The sequence below is a fragment of the Oxyura jamaicensis genome (genome assembly GCF_011077185.1).
Source record: "Oxyura jamaicensis isolate SHBP4307 breed ruddy duck chromosome 5 unlocalized genomic scaffold, BPBGC_Ojam_1.0 oxy5_random_OJ106502, whole genome shotgun sequence".
NCBI lineage: Eukaryota > Metazoa > Chordata > Aves > Anseriformes > Anatidae > Oxyura > Oxyura jamaicensis.
In genome coordinates this window covers 1-21,006 of record NW_023303958.1, presented here as the reverse complement: position 1 = coordinate 21,006, position 21,006 = coordinate 1, and the positions used below count along the sequence as shown (strand labels likewise).

At 53.8% G+C, this 21,006-nt stretch overlaps 2 protein-coding genes across 2 annotated transcripts; one reads left to right on the top strand and one right to left on the bottom strand.

Annotated features, from left to right (window-relative positions):
* The first annotated feature begins 2,188 nt into the window (after nucleotides 1-2,188).
* On the top strand, nucleotides 2,189-9,850 carry LOC118157383 (vacuolar protein sorting-associated protein 51 homolog). The gene is made up of 10 exons (XM_035311681.1): nucleotides 2,189-2,442; nucleotides 3,121-3,250; nucleotides 3,359-3,505; nucleotides 4,002-4,224; nucleotides 4,933-5,674; nucleotides 6,226-6,444; nucleotides 7,091-7,312; nucleotides 7,748-7,869; nucleotides 8,498-8,585; nucleotides 9,186-9,850. Exons 1-10 carry the CDS (start codon nucleotides 2,233-2,235, stop codon nucleotides 9,444-9,446), a joined length of 2,364 nt encoding a protein of 787 aa, XP_035167572.1. The 5' UTR covers nucleotides 2,189-2,232; the 3' UTR covers nucleotides 9,447-9,850.
* A 1,697-nt stretch (nucleotides 9,851-11,547) lies between these two features.
* LOC118157387 (lysosomal acid phosphatase-like) lies at nucleotides 11,548-21,001 on the bottom strand (the record flags this gene model as incomplete). The annotated part of the gene is made up of 9 exons (XM_035311691.1): nucleotides 11,548-14,429; nucleotides 14,508-14,683; nucleotides 14,903-15,009; nucleotides 15,616-15,704; nucleotides 15,780-15,912; nucleotides 18,029-18,118; nucleotides 18,261-18,359; nucleotides 18,691-18,843; nucleotides 20,981-21,001. Coding segments are annotated over 9 exons (1,005 nt in total), but the record flags the coding sequence as incomplete, so codon positions are not given.
* Nucleotides 21,002-21,006: the final 5 nt, after the last annotated feature.

The window sequence follows — 21,006 nt, the reverse complement described above, 5'->3', positions numbered from 1 at the left end:
CAAAGCCTTACCCTTTGCCTCTGCCCATTTACACTTAGGATTTACTCTGGCATTCCCTTCCCTACATTAAACGTCTAATTATCATTTGTCCTCTGAATTAAAATAAATCCAGCTGTGTTCTTTATGGCTTATGCCTTTCTTGCTCCCTTTTTGTGAGAGGACAGGCAGGGCTATGCCCGAGGAGAACAGCCCTGTCCAAGGCAGCCTGCTACTTGGTGAGTACCAGAACAACAGCTGGTGGACAAACAAACGTGAAGAGGTCACAACTGTCTTTGCAAAAGGCCAGGAGTGGGAGCATTTGGAGAAAAGGGAGCCTCACGGGAAGCTGGCTGGGTATGAAAGCAGAGGTGAAGCATGCAGCCTTCAGGAAGAGAGGGCAGTACAGCGGGGGCTGTGTCCCTCAAGGCGGTTGGCAGAGGTTGGGGGAGAATATGAAAGGGTTGTTTGTCATCTCCCCCAGCTGAAACGATGGTAAAAAATGCTGCGCGTGGGGGTGAAATAAGCAGCTCTAATTTCCGCTTGTAACTTTCCCCATGCCAAGAGCTGCTTGCCTGCTGCTGCCCATCGGTGCAGGTGGCTGCTCGTCCTCCAAGGTGCTGGTTTGCACTGCACACGCAGCACGTTGACTTCTAGAACAACAAGCAAATGCACGATGCTCCGGTGGCAGGCCAAGCCCGGTTCTGCTATTTCTTGCTCTGAGAAAGCCATCTGTTGAGCCTTTTAACCTAAAATATTAATGAGGTGGTTGTAGGCCTCTGGTTATGTCCCGTAGGAAGGCTGAGCTGTGAGATCTCATGAAGGGAGGTGGGCGAGTTACTTTCTGCGTGCAGCCGTAACCCCACAACCCATGTTCTCTAGTTACAGCCCAGCCTGGTACCAAGACAAGCGTTTCACAGCCTGCGAGCTGTGGATAGGGAGTGGGCTGCAGTATGCTAGGAAGTAGCGTGCAAAATGGGTTGCAAAAGAGGAAAAGTTGTGTGCATGTAGAAACAAAAAGTTAAAAAGCAGCAAGTTTATTACAACACATAATTGGGGTGAAGTGGGAACCGCTCTGGCAATACCTCTCACTTGGGACACGGAAACTCTGCTGGTCCCTAGCAAGTGAGAAGGGGGTGATGAGAACCTACAGGAAGGTTTGGCAGGCCAATAGACCACCCACAATGTTCTTACGTAATGGGATAAAGTCATAAATCTACTTCAGGTAAAAGTGCAAAGTCAGAGGTAGAGTAGGACAGCCTCTGTGTACAAAGCACAGTTTTACATCACACACAACTGTAGGAGCACTGGCTCATGTTGTGCAGTGATTACACCCAGCTCCCCCAGCTGCCCTCTCCTCCCGGGGGGCAGAGCAGCATTTACCCACATTACACAGATGCTCAGGTTAAAAACAGTTAAATAATCTGCCTGCAGCTGCAGGTAGAGCTTAGCCATTACGTTTTCATCTTTCCAGCAGGAAGCAATTGTTCTTACTGCACCAGGCCAGGCAGAATGTAGATGGCAGTACTTGCAGCATGCACGGGAAGAGTGCCTCTTCGGTTGGTCTTCGGTGGCATTGAAGACGTGTGTAGTGTCCGTGTATTTGGAGAGGGTCTAAGAGGATGTAGAAGATTGTGGTACGTGGACTGAGGGTGGGAATTTGTTTCTCCCCCATCTCCTGAAATTACCATTTCCTTGAGTGCTCCTCACCCAAAGTGGTCCCAGCTGTGCAAAATCCCCAGGGGCTGCGGCTGGAGGGAGCTGTGGCTGCCACACAGGCTGCGGGGCTGTTTCAGGGTGCTGGGGGAGGGTCTGGCTTTGTCCCTCCCAGCCCCTCCGCAGCTCCTCATGTTCCTAATTTACTCCTCATCTCTGATGCCTCCCGTGACGCCCCCAAGTCCTCCTGTCACCCTGCTGTCCCCAGCCCTTGTTACCCCATCCCTGATGCCCACGGCCTTCACCTCCCGGGCCTCTCCCATCTCCCTGTCCGCAGTGTTTGAGCCTGAACACGACTGACGCCATGTCCTCTATGTGCTTTATTTCCTTTATTGACTGACGCCATGTGCTTTATGTGCTTTATTTGCAGGGGGCCGAGGAAGACGAGGCGATGAAGGCGGCCCCAGCCGTGGCGCTGCGCGGCCTAGTGGGGACCAGGCCGCGGCGGCCAGGAGACGGTAACCATGGTGACGGCCCCGCCCGGAAGTGACGTTGGAGGCTGGGTAGGAAGTCAGGCTCTGGGACGGAAGTGGTGGCGTGATGGCGGACGGGGAGGCGGCGGGGACCGGCCCCGAGACCGGGACCGGCCCCGAGAACGGGACCGGGACCGGGACCGGCCCCTCCTGGCGCCGGCCTCATGGCCCGCTCCAGCGCTACTACGGGCTGCCCGCCGCCGAGGCAGCGGAGGCCGCCCCGGACCCCATCGACATCAACGGGCCTCACTTTGACCCGGAAGTTTTCCTCGCTAAGGTGACCTTTGACCCCACCGTGACCCGCACCCCCACCCCGGGGACCCCCTGAGGTTTTGGGTGCTCGCCCGTGGGGACCCCGAAGGGCTCCTGTGGGGACCCCAAGGGGTTCCTATGGCGACCCCAAGGGGTTCCTGTGGGGATCTCGCAGCTGCCGCCCTCCACGGGGCGAGGGGTGCCGTGCAATCTGTGCCTCCATCCCCAGAGCCCTGTGGGGACCCCATAAACCCCTCCGCCAGGCTCCGCTGGGTTCCCAAGAGGCCTTCCAACCCCCTTCCGATCTCCACAGAGGGGCTCTCTGGGTACCCAATAGATCTCCCCCCGTAGGTGCTCCTTGGGATCCTGTACGTTCCCTGTGTAGGGGCGGTACGGGGCTCTTGGGGACCATCGTGGGTCCCAGCAGGGCCCTGGCGTGCAGCTGGAAGCTCTTAGGGTTCCATTTCCCAAGGCCAGGGTGCCATTTAAGTGGCTGTGTGGCAGGCAGGGCTCCCCAAGCAGCACGTGGGGCTGGGGAGGACAGCTGGAGGGCTCCACAATGCAACTGGGGGGCAGCTCAGGAGCCCAGAACCACCGTGGAGGGCACGCAGGAGCCTGGGACGGGGTTGTTCTGGCTCTGGGAGAGTTGTTGGGGTGCAGCGGGGCCAGTGCGCGGTTGTATCATGATTGCCCCCCCTTCCAGGTGCGCAGCGAGTGCCCCCTGGGGCAGTTGTTGGCCCGCGAAGCTGCGCTGGGGCGGGAGATCCGCGCTCTCGACAGCGACATGCAGACGCTGCTCTACGAGAACTATAACAAGTTCATTTCTGCCACAGGTGGGCTCTCAGGGGGGACGCAGGCATTTGGGGGGGGAGGAACCAGAGGGGTCCCAAGCGGCTCAGGGACTCATGGGTTTCCTTTTCCCCCCCCCCCCCCCCCCCCAGACACTATCCGAAAGATGAAGGTCGATTTCCGGCGCATGGAGGCGGAGATGGACGATTTGGCTGCCAACATGGCAGCCATCAGCACCTCCAGCGCCCGCGTCAGCGCGGCGCTGCAGGACCGTCACCGCCGTGGCGCCCAGCTGGCTGGTACGGGGAGGGAGGGATGGAGCCCAGGAGGGCAGAGCTGTGGGGCTGGGGGACGCGGGGAGGGCAGATTGTGGGGTTGGGGGTCCGATCTGGGGTTTGGGGGGACAGATTCTAGGGTTTGGAGGGGCCTGGGGATTAGATGTTGGCCTTGAGGGGTGAATATGGGGGGATGAGGAGACAGATGGTGGGGTTTAGGGATCTTGTGGGTCAGAGTGTAGATGGGGGGTCTCGGGGGGGTCAGGGGGAGCCCATCTGGGGGCCATGGTAGACCTGGGCTTTGTGGGAGGGTGGCAGATAACAGGGTGTGGGGGGAACAGAGGGGGCAGGTGACAGGGAAGGGGGCTGAGAGTCAGAGGGGGGGGGGGGTGAGATCACAGAGGGGGCCGAGCAGGCCCTGCCTCATCCTTAGCCCTTCTCCTTGGTCCTTGCCAACCCCATCTCAGTACCTGATCCTTTCCCCCATGCCCCGCTCATTTCTGACATCCTGCCCCTCCAGGCGTGCAGACGCTCTTGCGGAAGCTGCAGTCCCTCGTGGAGGTGCCGGGGCGGCTGCGGCGCTGGGCGGCACCGGGGGCAGATCCTGCGCGGGCCCTGCACTGCTACGCCCGCGCCCGGGCCGTGCTGCGCCACTACCGGCACCTGCCTTCGTTCCGTGCCATCGAGGACGAGAGCCATGCCATCATGGCCGACCTGGCCCAGCGCCTCCGGGCACGCCTCCGGTACGTTCAGTCCCGAGCCTGCTGAGTTGTGAGGGTGTTCGCCTGTCTGGAGCCTACTGATGGCGGCTCTGGGAAACAGCCTTATGGGGGGCGCATTCATTCTGGAGGCAAATTACAGCAATTCCCCTGACAGCCTTATTCCCCTGGGGTCGTTAACTCTGAAGCCTACTGATAACAGCTGCAGGAGACAGCCTTTCAAGGGGTGGGGGTGTTAAGTCCAGAGCACCTTTCTGAGGGGCTTGGGGTCTTAAATCTGGAGCCTGCTGGTAACAGCCCCCGGGAAACATCCCAGCGAAGCGGCGTTTGCCCCGGAGCCTACTGATAACAATCGCAGGAACCTGCCGTTTTGCAGAACGTCCATAGAGCGAGGGGGCTCCTTCTGCAGGCTACTGGGATCTCTTACAAAGCTGTGGTATATATTTTTGTGTTTATGGTGCAGTTAACTCAGGAGCTTACCAAAGAGTTTGAGTGGTTTTTTATTATTAATATTGTAGTTATTCTGAATTCTGGAACCTACTGGGGTTCTTTAGGCTTTTATTTATTACCATTACTGCTGTTCAATCTGGAACGTAGCGATGCTATGAAGTACTCCTTTTCCCTTGGTTTTTCAATAATCATTGTTAACTCTGAAGCCTACTGACGACCTTTATTGCTTTTTCCTGTTTTGCTGTGCCGCTATTAACCTTGGAACCCCCTCCATCTCCCTAGGGACGACACCTTGGACCCCAAGGAGCTCACAGAGTGCGTGGAGATGCTGCTGCAGCTGGAGGAGCCGCCCGAGGAGCTGTGCGAGGAGTTCCTGAGCCATGCCGGTGCTCGCCTTGAGACCGAGCTGGCGGCGCTGGAGGCTGAGCTGCCCCCGGCCGATCCCTCCGGCGCTGCTGCCACTCCTCCCCCGGCCTCCGACATCCTGGACTTTGTCGACCGCGGCAGCTCGGCCTTCGTGGGCAACCTGTGCCTGCTGGCAGCCTCGTACCGCAGCCTCTTCGAGAGCTGCCCAGGGGTGGGGGACGGCCGCCTGGAGGCCTTTGCCGCTGCCCTCACCGCCCGCTACTTCGAGCTGCTGGAGCGGCGCCTGGCCCTGGAGCGGGGCCTGGGTGACACCTCCCTGCTGGTGCGGGCGCTCGACCGCTTCCACCGCCGCCTCCGTGCCCTCCTCGAGCTGCTGCCCACAGCCGGGGCCGAAGCAGGTGCCGCGCTAGTGGCCCGAGCAGCGGGTGAGCGGGTGGCCCGCTACTTACGGGCGCTGCAGACCTTCTTCCTGGGCTGCCTGGGTGATGTGCGCCAGGCGCTGGCTGCCCCCCGGCCCCCCGGCAAAGAGGGCCCTGGGCTCCCCGACCTCCTGGCCACGCTGGCCTCCTCCGTTCTCGGCCAGCTCAAGGCTGTCCTGGCCTATGTGCAGCTCTTCACTGCCAAGGACGTGGCCTTCGCCAGCTTGCCCTACTTCAAGGTGGGCTGGGGGCAGTGGGGGGTGCCTTGAGGGGAGTGTGGGGGTTGCTGGGGAGATCTGGGGGTGGCTTGGGGCTGCACAGGGCGGGGTGGAGGTTGCATGGGCTTAAAATAAGCATGGGCTTACTTTGCAGGTCGCATGGCAGGGACTGGCAGTCCCTGGAGGGGTCGCTGGGGCAATTCAGGGGTTGCACAGGACAGATGGGTGGAACTGGATTTGTTCTGGGGTCGCACGGGGCAGTTGTGCTTCCAGTTGTGCGTGGCAGTGGTGTGTGAGGCTGCTGGGGGCCATGGGGAAGGTATCGGGCTCCAGGGGCAGTTCTGGGGATACAGAGGAGGTTTTTGGGAGTCCCAGGGTGGTGTTTTTGGGACATAACCTTCCAGGTTTGGTCACGGGGGCGGTTCTACATGGTGACGTGGGTGCCACAGCGGTGCCCAGCAGCAGTTCTTTGGGGTGCAGCTGAGGCTTTTCTGGTGCAGTGGCAGCTTTTGAGCAGGCAGGGGAGGCGTTTTGGTGTTCTGGGAGGTGTAACTCTCTGGTTTTGGCCACAGGGGGAGTTCTGCGTAGAGGCTGTGCGTGAAGGGCTGGTGGTGGCCTTCGTGCGCTGGCTCTGCCGCACTGCCCGGGGCTTTGCCGACAGCCCTGCGGAGCGGGGAGCCCCCGCTGCACCCCCGGCGCTGCTGCTGCTCCTCGCCCGCCTCTGCCTCGACTACGAGGCCACCACCATCAGCTACATCCTCACTCTCACCGACGAGCAGTTTCCTCCTGAGGTGAGCCCCCCAAACCGCCCTCGTTGGCCCCAAAATGGCTCTGAGGGGGGGCCCTGAATGTCCCCAAGGTGCCACAGAGCGGCCCCAGTCCTAGCATCTGTCCAGAACGTAGGAGTCTGTGTGGAAGCGTAGGAGTCTTCCTTCTCACTCTGTGTGCCCCCAGATGTCCATGAGGGACCCTGAAATGTCCCCAAAGGGATCTTGAATGTCCCCAAGCCCCTCCCTGTGTCCCGCTACAGCCCCATGTCTGTCCAGAATGTGGCCCCAAGAACAGCAATACGCATGGAGGCAGAAGGGTCCCCGCCTGTCCCAGTGTCCCCCCAGTGTCCCTAAGGGGCGGGAGCTCCACAGAATCTCCCCAGGAGGCCTTTGCACGTCCCTCGTCCCTCCAAATGCTACCAGGCCGTGAGGACAGCAGGGATGCAGCACACTGGGACAGCCCAGAGCATCCCACGTGCCCCCTGATGTCTCTGTGTACCCTCGCAAAGGATGGCGCTGTGCGTGGCGGCGCTGGGGGAGGCCTCTGCATGTCCTCACGTCCCTGTGCCACCAAGGAGCCATCTCCCTGTGTCCCCATGTCCCTGAACCCCAAGGACACAGGGCTGAGGCTGTGTGTGGAGTGTCCCCATGTCCTTTGTGCCCCCAGGACACTGGGCCAGCAGTGACGCCAGGCCCGGCGCTGTGCGCGGAGGCTCGGGGGGCGGCGCAGCGGCTGCTCGACCACTACGTGCAGGTGCAGGGGGCTGCGGTGGCGCAGATGCTGCGGAAGAGTGTGGAGACGCGCGACTGGTTGGGCACCGTCGAGCCCCGCAACGTCCGCGCCGTCATGAAGCGTGTGGTCGAGGACATCACTGCCATCGACGTCCAGGTTGGGGCAACACCGGGCCCCTGTAGGGGCTTGGGGTGGGGGTTGAAGACCTGTAGAGGGGTCCCAGATGTTCCAGAGGGTCCCTGAAGAATGGCCAGAAACCATGCCTGCTATCCCTATGAAGTCGTTGAGGATTTTAGGAGGTTGCAAGTGGACTCCCTAAAGCACCCTCAGGGGTCCCAGAGGGTTCCTGGGAGGGTTTTGGAGTCCCAGAGGGTCCCTGATGGGGGCTGGAGTAACTGAAGGGTCAAGAGGAGATTGTCTGAGGTGTCCATAAGGTCCTTGATTTTAGGGAGAGACAGGGGTCTGAGAGGATCCCGAACGGACTGGGAGGTCTCAGAGGCGTTTGAGGGATCCTGGCTTGTTTTGGGAGTCCCCAGGGGTTATTTGGGGTGGGTTTGGGGGACACTGGCACTGAGCGGTGTGCTGCTGCAGGTGGGGCAGCTCTTCGAGGAGGGGGTGCGGCGGGCGCAGAGCAGCGACTCGAGCCGGCGCGCCTTCTCCGTCTACAGCAGCTCGCGGGCGCCTGGGCGCTACGCCCCCAGCTACACCCCCAGGTCAGCCCCGTCACTCAGGCCACCTCTCGGTCACCCCTGGGACACCTTTCAGTCACCCACCTGGCCAGCTCTGGCCACCCCCGTGCTCCCTGTGTCACCCCTGTGGTACTCGCTGTACCCCCCCTACACCCCCAGGTCACTCCTGTCACCTGGGTCACCTCCCTGTCAGCCCACTGTCACCCCTTTGTCCCCACATCTGTGACCAGCTCCGTGTCCTCCCGACTGTCTTCATGGCTCCAAATGATCCCAGCGTTCCCCTACAGTCCCCGTGACCATCTTCATATCCCAGATTGTCCCAGCATCCACCCATGGTCCCCACATCCTTTGGAGGTCCCTGTGTCCCCAAACTGTCCCAGTATCCCCCGATTATTCCCATCTTCCCCCACTGTCCCCATGTCTCCAGATCCCAGTATCCCCTCATGATCCCCACGTGCCTTAAGTCCCCGTGCTGTGACACTCCCCACACCCCCTGCCCATCCCCATGTTCTCCTGCCTTCGTGTCCCCATACAGCCCCATCTGTCACGGTGTCCTCTGACCGTCCCCGTGCCCTCCCTCCCACCGCCTCTGCATCCCTGTCCCCTGACAGTCCCCTGCCTCCCCTGACTGTCCTGGTTTCATCGTCCCCAGTGCCCCGATGGACACCCACCTGCTCAGCAACATCCAGAAGCTCTTCTCCGAACGCATCGACATCTTCAGCCCTGTCGAGTTCAACAAGGTGAGGCCGTAGGGATGTCCCAGTGTCCCTCGGGTGACCCCGAGGCCCCTAAGCTGTCTGTCTGCCCACCTGTCACATGTCCCTGGTGTCCCCGTGTCCCTGGTGCAGGGGTTCTGGGGTTCCTCAGGGGCTGATGACCAAGACAGGGGACTTTGGGGGGGGTCGGTCCCTGGGGCAGATTGCAGGGGTGAGTGTCGGTGTTCCCGTGTCCCCACGCTGATGTGACTTGAGGTCTCTCTACAGAGAGACCCCAGCAGCCAGGCCGCTGGGCTGATGGCATCACCAGCACATGCCACATGTCCCCACTGTCCCCAGGCAGCGGTGCTGAGGACGAGGCTGAGGGTGTCCCCGTGTCCCTGCAGTGGTGAGACTGGGCCACACCCAACAGCCACACTGAGGGCATCCCTGACCTCCCGTGTGACACGTCCCCATGTCCTAACACACGTTAGGATGAGGATGAGGCTGTCCTAGGTGCCGATGACCCGAAGAGGGGTGTCCCTAATTTCTCCGCATCCCTGTGCGGACGTGACTTGAGGCCTCCTTGCTCTGGGTGTCCCCGTCCCCACCGTGCCACTTGTCCCTGCCGTCCCCACGTCCCAGGTGTCGGTGCTGACGGGGATCATCAAGATCAGCCTGAAGACGCTGCTGGAGTGCGTGCGGCTGCGGACGCTGGGGCGCTTCGGGCTGCAGCAGGTGCAGGTGGACGGCCACTACCTGCAGCTCTACCTCTGGCGCTTCGCCGCTGATGAGCGCGTGGTGCAGGGGCTGCTGGACGAGGTGGCCGCCAGCGCTGCCCACCGCTGCCTCGACCCCGTCCCCATGGAGCACAGCGTCGTCGAGCTCATCTGCGAGCGCGGGTAGGACCTGAAGATGCCAGGGGGACACACGGGGACATGTTAGGATGGGGGGGGGGCACTGGGACATGGGACATCGGTGTTGCTGTGAGGCACAGCGGAGTTGGGAATGTCTGTGGGAGGGCCATGTGTTGGGTCCTGGGACACCTCATGTGTTCCCACACATGCTGCAACACACGAGCACATCCCATGTCCCCACACCATCAGCCCATGTCCCCTCCCCAGTCCTGGTGACACCTCACGTTGTCCCCCCCCGCGTCCCAGTGATGCCAATCCCATGTTGTACCTGCCACCCCAGTGCCATGCCACGTTGTTCTAATACCTTGGTGACTTCCCCCGATGCCTGGGGCATGCCGGGTGCAGCCCCTGTGTCATGGTTGAGGACAATAAATAAAATGCATGTGAGCTGTGCCTTGTCCCTGTGCCTGGACAGCTGGAGCATGGTGGGGTGGGGACATCTGAGTTCCCAGAGGGATGGGGGCATGGGTGCCTGGGTCCTCCTGATGCAGGAAAACCCCACGACTCTTGGGTCTCTGGGAAAGAAGGGCCGCCAGACACCTGGTTCCCTTTGAGGTGGTGGGGACAGGGGCTGACCCTGCTCCTTGTCCAAGCACCCTATGTGCATCCAGCCCCTCTCACAAGTGCCCTGGGAGCACCCCATGCCCCACACGGATGCTTGGGTGCACCCCGCACCTTGCATAAGCACCTCCTGCCCTCCCAGCCCCTCATGAGAGCACCCTGGGAGCACCAAGCGTCTGACACAGCCCTTGTACTAAACAAACTGCAGGGCAGTGCTTGAGGTAATTAACCTAGGGGCACCTAAACATGGGGGACATGTAACCGTGGGTACGCTTATATGATAGCTCTAAGAATTTGCAAGCTACAGAGAGTATCAGAGCATAAAGCTTACTGTTAGTGCTGCCCCAGCTCTCCTGGGGTGACTTCGTAAAAGCCACTTCATCCATCTCTGGGGAAACTGAATTGAAAAGCTCGGTCACCACAAACAGCAACGAAGGGACAGATACTCCTGGAAGAGATCAGGAGCCTGAGGGAGTGTTGCAGACACTCCAGTAGTGGTCCCTAATGGAGAGGCCAAAGCAACTGAAATGAGAGTTTTGTCTCTCTGCCTCCCTGTAACAGTAAGATCTTGATACTGAGCTTTTGGTAAAGCACCAAAAGATAAAAAGCACAACCTGAGACCTCAATGTTACCAACTCTTCAGGAGCAAAGATCTCCCATTGCTAGTGACTGCAGGCACAGCAACTGGAAGTTATGAATCCACAACATTTATTCACCTTTAGATGGCGCTGGAAAACCGTATTTAAAATAACAGGTCGCAGCTTAATTCAAATTCTTGCTTTGTTAGAACTTCAGTCAAGGTACCTGCAAGTATTTTGTTGATTCGGCACTGGGGGGGAAGGGGGCGCGTGCTGTTTTCTCTCATTTTTGTGTGTCAGCAAAAACTTTGCAGTATTAGGACTGTGGGAGAGCACTGAAACCAATATAAACGAGTCACTCAAATAACCAAATGTTGTAATAGCGTTGAAAATAATGTTGAAGGCCTGGGCAGTGGGATACCTTGGAGGGAGTATCTCCATGTCCCAGTGGCATTACTGTTATAGATTTGAACGCACACCCTATCATCATTTCAACTACTGTGTTGCTGTTCTTACCAGGCATACCTGCTTTGAATTTATACTTGTAAATTGTCTCAGGTACAGCACTTTCTCAGAATATTTACTGCCGAGGGAGGCTATTTTCCAGTGTGTGTACAGGTTATTAATTCTCAGGTTTTTCCAAGAACTTCCAAGTGTTGCAGTTCCAACTTTCAGAGGGTTAAGCATGGTTACGTGGTGCTTCCTGACAAGAGTGCTGCTGCTTCCTGATGAGAGATTCCGTAGACAGATAAATCCTCGTGATGGAAATCACTGCCTGGCAGTGCTGACACATGGAAGCTGCTGTTCCAGCCCCTTGCTAGCACCTCATGTCCACAGGCACAAGAGGGGCACGGGCAGCAGCCGGGAGAAACAGGATGAAGCAGCCTGACAGGAGGCCAGGGCAAGGCCAGGAGGTGGAGGAGAAATAAAATACAATAAAAACACAACACATGGGCAAAAAAATGTAAAACCAGATCTTTATTTACAACAGCTAAAGCAAACTGAGATGGCCACCCTCATGAAGACCAGGCTGTTCCATTGGCTTTCATCAGAAGTCGTCTGCTTCTGAAATCAAAGCAATCTGGCAATTCACCCGTCGTTCTTCCACACAGAGAAATAGCTGGGAGCTGCCACATTTAACAGAGCAGCAGCTTAAGAACCAGAGTCCTTTGTGCCTCCATTCCTACTCTTCTTCCCTGCACATTATTCCTCAAACTTGGAAAATAACCACCTAAACTAGACCCAGTAGTACTTGGTTGGCATTTTGGCACAGCTGAGCAAAGGACACCACCATCCCTTTCCAGAGCTGGACCTGGATGAGCCCAAGGGCATGGAAACTTCTAAGTGACTCCAGGACAAGACCAAAGGAAATATCTTGCCAATACGGGCTTGTTGGAGAGGAGGAGGTCTGTGAAACCAGAGGGGGAATGCTTTAGTCCTGCAGAGGTCAAGAAAACCAAATAAGCAGAGGCTTTGAGCGGTGAAAACCAGACTGCCCGGGCACTGGGGACAGAGTGAGACAAGATGGAGGACGCAGCCGGGCAGCCTGCCGCTGGTTCCAGCTGGGCCCAGGCCGTGCTGCTGCCATGGCGGCTGGTAACGGCCAGGCCAGAGGCCAATGGAATTTTCCAGAATTGTCAGTATTCTGCAGCCTTGGCTGTGGCATTTAGGCACAGCCCATGACAAGAGATGATGCAGAGCAGCAGCGGCTGTGTTTCTGGCCTCAGCCTGGGGAGATGCCAACCCTGTGCCCTCCAGTTGAGGGTGTGGAGCTGGGCTCTGTCCTTGGGTGATAGCATGAAAGTTGGTGAAAGAAGCCCTCTACGACTCAGTTTGGAGTTTGAGGAAGCAGGCATTCTTTAACTGTCACAGGACGCACAGGGGATTGCTCCACCTAGCGTGCCTGCCAAATTGTTCACGCTACAGGGTTATATACAATTAAAAGCATTCATGAGATTTCCAATTAATAACATATTCATACTATTTCCCATAACTCATTAAAATCTTTAAAGTTCTCTGATGCATCTGCATTTGTTTCCACCCATGGTCTTTCCGGGGGTCTCTGGTGGTCATCAGTAGACTTCCTCACCGTGTTCTTTGGTTGAACCCAGTCCTTGCATACGCTCAGGCCATCTCCTTTTTTCTGATCTTATTCTTTCAACTTAGGCCTGCACACTGAGCGTAGTCGGTTACACATCCAAGCACATCTGCATAGCATGATTTCCTCACCTAATCTTCTGACACATCCTGCAGGCCTGGGTCATCTTGCCCTCACTTTGAGATCCAAGTCTGTATTTTCTTACAGATGAAGCTGGCTAAGTAGTACAAAGTTTCTCAACTCCCTGCTCTCCAACCAAACACAGTAAGGTTTCACCTATCTGCTAACGAAGGACTTCAGATCTGATCCTGTGGTTCTGTCAAGGAAGAGACCATTTGTCCTTTCAACTCGGAATCACAGGGACAGGTGAGAGAGGTCTGTGGCTTCCATCCAGCTTGCTGGGAGAAAGAATCACATTCTGGATAAAATGCTAAAGTGTGGCAGATGAAGGGGCCCATATTTACCTGCGAAGTCTGATTTTATTTTATTTTTCCATTTTTTTCTGGGTAAGGCTGTCCAGTAGGGAGGATGGGAAGAAAAAACTATGGAAGTTGCCATTCAGCCTAGTCTTAGGTAAACAGCTCTGCTACATCTCTTTAATTACAGCATAAAAACTTTCTGCCAGTAAAGCATGTTCCTTGGGCTCCAGCTGAAATCTGGACCTCCCCTGTAATAGGTACTTGAAGCACAGAGGTCAAATTCAGAGACTGAATCTTTAGAAAAGAAACTTTAGAATTCTTTAGAAAGAATCTTTAGCAACATAGAAAATGTTTCCTATCTACAAGGACTCCCTCCTTTCTAGAGCCACCACTGCACAAGAAATGGGGTTCACTGTGACTACAGGAATTCATCTCCTTTATGAAGCTCTTTACTCTGTGGATCATACGTAACCTACTTTGAGCTGAATGCTAGAAACTACTGCCAGGTTTGCAGTCCTGTCCTGATTACGGGCCAGTTCTCTCTTGAACTACACTTCGACAAGGGGAAAAGGAGACCATGAACAACTACTTAGCAGCAGCCTCAAGAAACACTTTTCACCACCTGCCATCTCTGCAGCAGCTCCCTCTGCATGGCCAGCAGATGGGTCTCTGTGCATCATGGGGGAGCTGGGCCTTCTGCTCCCAGCCCAGCCTTCCCACCACCATGAATCCAAGGACTTGAGAGAAAAGCGCACAAAGCAGGTTGACCCTGAAGAGAGATGTAATTCTTAATGGTGCTTGATGTAGCACCTTCTGGAGGCCCAAGTCCCTCTGCCACAGTAAGGGTGAGTGGTAACATTTACAATCACTGAAAGGAGGAAAATTCTTCATGAGGAGCAGCTGCTCTAACTGGCCTTGGTGAGAATCCCAGGCTGATTGTGTGTGGGCTGGAGGCACCACACAGTACCCTGGCTTCTCAGAATTAAAATGCATCACTTCTATTAGAATAGGTCAGTCCTCTGGGCCATCACCTTTAGAAAAAGTCCAAAAATCAGAGTCCAGCTTCATTCGGGGAAGCAATGGGCAAAGCAGAAGAATGCTCAGTTACTGAAGGTGCCCAATCATCCTTAGGGGCAGCACTGCTCCCCACTACTGCCTGGGAAGCAGTTGAAGCAACTGTCAGGCCTGCTCTTCTCCCTCATTGGAAACGTGCCGGTAGCCAGGGGGCTGAGACTGTATGCGAATGAGTACAGTCAAGAGGAGGATTATAAGGAGAAGGAGAACGGATCCACACACAGCCAGACCCACAAACAGTCCTGCAAGGGAGAAAATAAGTGGTAAGAATAATTCCAAGCTTTCCCCTTCTGCCACGTTCTGGTCCAGCCCGGGCTCACCTGTGTCTTGCATGCTGCTTGCTACCTGACATTCTTGCTCCCAGTTCTGAGGCACAACGGGATCTGTGAGTTCCAAGAATTTATGCAGGGGACATTTGTGCTGACAGCCAGGGATTGTCAGTGGGAAAGGTTCCTTTCCGCTCTCATTCCGGAAAAACATCTCCACAGAGAAGTCACTGAAAACAAAACACAGCTAGATTTTTTTTTTCCTCCAACTCAAGTCACCCCTTCCCAAAAAAAATCTTAGTGTGCACACCATTTCCTTTAGTCTGGTCGCAGTTTTCCTCCTAAGAGTCTGCCACTAGGAGCAAGCTTGCACCCCCTAGATTGCACCTAGCCTAGGTATCTAACCCTTGAGGTGAAATCACAGCAGACATCTTTACTGCAGCCCTCACCCATCATCCTCTTGGTACAGCTCAAATAAATGACATGAGGCGTATGGTGCTTGAATCTTGTTGTAGACATCTAGAGCCATCTGCAGTGCCACAAGTGTGGTGTCATGCTGAGAAAGAGGGAAAAAAACCAAATCAGTCACCCTCGTGAATGTGGCAGGGCAGCTCAGACCATACCAGCAATGGGCAAGGCAGTGCAGAAGGGAAGCCACCTTTGTAACTCCCAGTTGAAAGAAGGGAAAGGAGCAGTAGTTGGAAAGGTGATCTGTGGTGGTGCCAGAGAAGGGGAGGAAGTGAAACACAGCCGTTTGTATCCTGCATTGTTAAGAATTAATCTCTAGGGAGTAATCTGGGAGATGCTTGACTTTCCAGCAGCAGACTGCTGGAAAGGGGGATGACTTTAGCTGTACTGCTGAAACATCACATTGGAGTAGCATCAACCCATCCACCAAATAAATATAGCAGCGGCTCCCCAAAGACTGCCAGTCTTATCCATGAGCCTAAGCTATAGCAGGAACTGAGTGCAGCTTGGGAATTTTCCTCGGGGGCCCCAGAGGAACGATGCCATATCCCACCCAGCCAGAGGCAAAGATGTATCTCCTGCTCACTGCACAGATGGTAGAGAAGCCAGAAAGGGTAAAAACCATTAGCAAGCCCCAACCCCAAATGTGAGGAGGAGGAGATGGAGCAAAGTTCACACCCAACCTCTGACTTACCGCTGAATAGGCAAGAAGTTTCAGGTGCTGGTGGGCAGAGGCATTTGCTGCTTTGGTTAGGTTTTTCCTAATGTGATCCAGCAGGACCCCTGAAGAAAGGGAACAGCTAGTGAGATCCAAAATCTAGGCAGAACAGCACAAGGCTCCTTCCCTACTGCACTCACCGCCTTGTAAACGAGCTTTTTCTACCCGATGGTGGATTCCAAACAGAAATTCAAAGCCAAAGTCTTTCAGCTGCTTCAATTGAGACATGACATCTGGCGTCACCCATGATGGCAAATCCATTTTGTGTGCTTGCTAGGAAGAGAAAGAGAGTACTCATCTGGAGGTAGCAAGGACCGCAGACTGATCAGAGAATGGGAGTCAGGGTGTCTGGAGTTCTGCCCATACTGCTGCTGATTTTGTGTATTGTTTAAGCAGGACCCCTGTCTAGTTAGGATTCTGTCCTCGCCCTGTCATGCTGCATACAGAGAATACACATAGTTCATGTCGTTCCTTTTAAATGTTGTTTCAGAAACTAATGTGAGAAGCATCGAGACTAGAATCTAGGAGCTACTTTTCTGTGAAAGCACACCTGGAACGCAGGGGTAGAGCGTTAGGACAGCACAGTAATCTTGGAGCATTTGCTGTACACGTGGCTGACTGTGCCCTGCAGATGGTATGCAGCCAGAAATAAAAAGGTAAGTGAGAGAGCCCAAGGCCTCAAGCTTTCTGGTTTACCTGCAGCACAGTTCCCCAGGAGGCTCTGTGGGCCACTGAAAGATGTTGGAAAAAGTTAGCAAGCACTTAGTGTTAGCAGACATAGTAGTGGGATGCACCACTGACAGAGCCCGGTAATCAAACCTAGAATACACAGAACTGGGAACCAAGAGAAGAATTTGCTTTGCAGCCAACCCTTTACAAGAAAGGATTAGTTATACTGGCAGACAAACAAGAGTTGTGGTTCCCTGGCGTTACTCGGATGGAGCAATTTTCTATGCCACATCCTATTAAACTGCCAGAAGATGAGTTTGAATATCCTTAAGGGCCCGTTCTGTCTCAGCAGTTCACAGAAATTCCCATCAGTAACTTAGGTATTTAGTTAGTTTTTCGTTGATTTACAAAGAGAGTAGCTGGTAAGTTCAGGTATTTCTTGGGTCTTTTTTCTTTTTTTTTTTTCCATCCAGACGGTAGAGTGAATCTACTGGCTCAGGTGAGAAAAACATTCCTCTTCAGGGCACTGTTTGTAAAAGTGAGAAAAAAGGAGGAAGCCCAAGAACCACAGACATTAATCAGGCTGAGGGTATAGTTTTGACAGTAAATCTCCCCTTCCTTACTACGTTCTAGTTTAATTTTGGGACAGTGAGCTGTCATCCAGGTTCTCAGGGATATGATGGTTGTCAGCTGGGCTTCCGGGCCCAATCTGCAAGCTCTTTAAGTGAGTCTTGAAAGCGCAGTTTTGAAATTCTTTATCTCTCTGACCAGGAGTTTTTGTTACTGACAGAACTTGCTTCACTGTCACTGTTACAAGATAGCAGATTGGGTTTGTGATACAAAGGGCAAATTTACACAGTGCAATGCGGCTCTGGACTGGAATATTCTCAGGTTGCAGCAACTCAGGCAGCTACTTTATGTAGCGCAGTGCAATGCCATGCAGATTTATGCTTTGCATCCCAAATGTAGTATATCCTGCGTTACTGTACCATTGCCAGCAATCCTACTGCCCTTGCACCTCCATAGAACCAACACGGACAGTGTCAAAAGCAGCCTGTCAGCGTCAGGGTTTACAGCTTCTTCTGTCACTAACTAGTTGGATTTTAAAGATCTCTTTCATTTCTTCATTGCGCTATATGGTTGTACACAAACCTGTGCAACAACCATAAGGCTCCTGGATAGACGACCTTTACTTTGGCATTAGCACAGCTAAATTGATTTTTATTTTTAAGCTTTCAGGAGATGTGCTTTCAAGAAAATTCCATATGAGTTTTGTGCTTCGCCCCAGATTGTAAAACAGTAACGTCTGTCTCTAGAGTCTTTGTCACAGGATCTCATAATAGGTCAAAAACAGATGTTGGTGAACCCCACCTAACCCAGTGGAGCACTTCTTTAGAGAGGGCATTAACAGAAGCAAAGAAGTGACCGATCCAAATTAACAGAAGCAGAATCAGGAACAGTCCAAATTTAAAACCTCCAATTTAAATCATAAAGTTAGCACTCCTTCAGCTTCCAGAGATCTCATTTCTACCTTACTCAGTTCAGAACTGTCCATGGACATCTGAAGATTTCAGATGGTGGTCATTTTCTAGTGTCTTTCAAATGAGATATTTTTTGTGCTGGTGGCCTTTTTTTCTGGCTTTGGCGTGATATTTAAGCTACAAAGCAGGAGGTTTACATAGCAAAGTGCAAATCCATGCGCATTTATGCAGAAACTTACTTCGCAGAACAGTGTGTCATACACACTCCAGACAGTCTCGAGAGAGACATCCCGAATCCCAGTCTCATTTGCCACCATCTGCAGGAATTGCTGTAGGTATGAACAGAGAGAGAGGCCTTCCATTTTCCAGTTTCGTACTGTACGATATGCACTACATTACACTGTCAGAGCTCTGATTATGTAGAAGTGATATTTTAACTACAGGACCACTTTACCTCACACAGTCACTTACCAAATTCTCTCTGGTCTTATTTATGTATTCTGCCGAGTTCCGTGTTTCGTTCTGTAGTTGTTCGTACCGTGGGCAGGGGTTCAGTGGAAACTTCAGTAGCTGGGCAGAGATGAGAGCAGCTACGTCACTGAGAATGCCTACGTACAGGATTTTAAACATACCGAATTGCAACGAAACCCTGACCATCTACAGCTCCAAGTGCTGCCCTCTAACACGCTCCAGCTTGCGTGTGGCCTGGTGCAGCTAACATAGTGAGTGAACAAACACAGCCCCTCAGTTCTCATCTCGTTCAGAGAACAAAAGAATCTTTGCAAGGCAGGTCCCAGGAGAAGCTCAAAACAATTTGAATCGTGACTGAAGTAAAGACTTCTGGAGGGTCAGCATAACATGCCACTTGGGCAATAAGGACATATCCTCGGGACTAACTTACCCTTTCCCCGGACTCAGGCACTGTGTGTACGGGGATAGGCTGCCAGGAAATGTTAGGGTTGAACATCTGTTGTCTCCCTGGGGGATACAGGCCTGCCAGATTGGCCTCCGCGCTCATCAACGTCCGATCGTAATCTGTGCTGCGGATGAAGATCTGCCAGGACAGGGACAGCGCGCCGTTAGTAATGCCACTGTACGCGGTGACGCTCGGACGCAGGACAGCGCACGTGCTGAGGAACATTGCCACGTGCCCTGCAGCTGCTTGGGGACAACGGGAGAACAGGAACTGAAGTGACTGAGCCTGCTGGCGTCAACCTGGATGAAACTTTAAGGATGGATATGAAAGACGATTTGTTGTGTAATGCTGCAGCAGTCTGTTCTGGGTAAGTGAAATAGTGAGAAGCGCTGTGTGGAGATTGCAGATAGAAAGAAGGGAGTCTGAAAATAAACCAGAGTCAGAGAAGGGCAAGACAGAGGTGCAGGTAACAGATAGGAAACGCGCTATATTTACAGAGCAGGACTGGGGCAAACTGCTGTGTTCAGTTCTCCATTCCAGGAACAAGCTGCCTCTCCTGCAAAAACCTGGCTTCTCCAAGCCTCAGCTTTACCATCTGAGAAATAATTAATAATAATCTGCGGTCTAAGAAAGAGAACGGGGGGAGCTGAGATGTCATTTGATCATTGTGTGCTCTTGGGATTAATGGGCCAAGACTTACCGTTCCAGAGCTCAGAGAGAGAGATCTGAGCCAGAAAGGAAAGAAAAGGGAAAATACTAAAGAGTTCAGAAGGTCAAAATGACAAAACTTTGCTATTCTGGTATCTGTGTGCTAAAAACACTGGGAGGAGATTGGAAGAAAAGTAGTGCAAAACAACAGGAATACATGTGAAAGAATGCCCTTAACCCCAGCATACTGGATCTGAAACAAGAACCGAAAACCTGAAGAATCAAATAGAATGTCAAGATTGGGATTTCAAATGCTAAAAAACCACCACATACGCTCACCCTGTACAGCATCACCCATACACAATGTATCTCAAAACTTAACAGTCAGGACAAAAAAGTCTGGCAATTCCTACCCGCTTTTACCTCCTAATTGTGGCCTGAAAGCAACTGATCCTGTACATGTTAAGACAGGATTGCCTTCATCCTAGGCACGCTCTGAAAAAAGGAACTATTTTAAAAGATAAGGATCTAATTTTACACGTGTCGTAAAAAAAAAATAATAAAAAAAATTAAGCCCTGAGCATATTTGCTTTCTTCAGCACCTTTTGCCAAGGCTCCAGCTTGTCGCTGAGTCAGGTGACAGACGGTCACACGGTGTCATCCAGAGGCAATGCTTCTCATAAGAGAGCTTGCTCAACTCGGGCAGACACAGGCTTTGTTAGTGGAACAGTTTTTGTTTGCATATGCCGTGGTTTGTTTTTCCTTCTCAGGCAAGGGAAGAGAAACAGCTTCAGCTAGCAAAAGCTTTGTAAGAGCGAAGTATGTTTGGAAAGGAACTACTGAGGAAGGTTAAAGGATCCACGTTTGAGCTGACACTTGAAGTTTTGTTGAAGGAGCAAATGACAAAGGGGGTGTACTCTGAACCATGTCAAGCTGCGTACTTTCCAGGGGAGTCCAAAAAGAGGGGCGAAACAGGACAGAAAATCTTACAGGGACTCTCAGTTTACCTCGTTTGGCCAATCACCCAAGGTAGACTGAGATAAAACAAGCGATATGTGGCCAGCAGTGGGACAAGCAGGTCTTGACCGCCAGCTTTCCATCCCAAGCACGTGACAGTGTGCCTCTCATCGTGATGTTTGCTCATGTTCCAATTGACTCACACCACTTTGGTCAACCAGCATGGCTAGTTGGGGGGGATCGTGCATTTTCCCCTGCGCATAGCACACGGGCACCATCATTTCTGTAACACAAACCTACTTGTGACTCTCAGATTCTTAAGAACTAGAATAAAACAGGGCAACATGGCAGAGAAAGAGAGGGAAATTAATAGGTTTGGGGGGAATGAGGCTTTTACAGGAGGAAACAAGCGAGAAGGTCACTTTTGGCTGAGTGTTGCTGTTGGGCCGTGCAGACAGCGCCATGCTGCAGAAGGCAAGGCAAACGCGGGCCGTGTTCTTGCTTTGAGCCGTTGTCACAGAACGACCTGGAGCGGGGGACGCGCCCCACATCCAGCCCAGCGCTCCCGTTTCGCTTCACGGGGCCGCCTTTGCACCTCGGGACCTCAGCGCTCCCCGCGAGCGGCTCGCTCAGCCCGGCAGCCCCGCGCCCCCCCCGGCCCCGCACTCACCTCCTGCCGCCGGTACGCGGCGCCCA

Excerpts from the sequence above, each read along its gene's own strand:
- LOC118157383 (XM_035311681.1), top strand. The coding sequence starts at position 2,233 with ATGGCGGACGGGGAGGCGGCGGGGACCGGCCCCGAGACCGGGACCGGC. Across the intron at positions 7,313-7,747 it reads TCACTGCCATCGACGTCCAG|GTGGGGCAGCTCTTCGAGGA; the intron begins GTTGGGGCAACA and ends GTGCTGCTGCAG. Across the intron at positions 8,586-9,185 it reads GCCCTGTCGAGTTCAACAAG|GTGTCGGTGCTGACGGGGAT; the intron begins GTGAGGCCGTAG and ends CCCACGTCCCAG.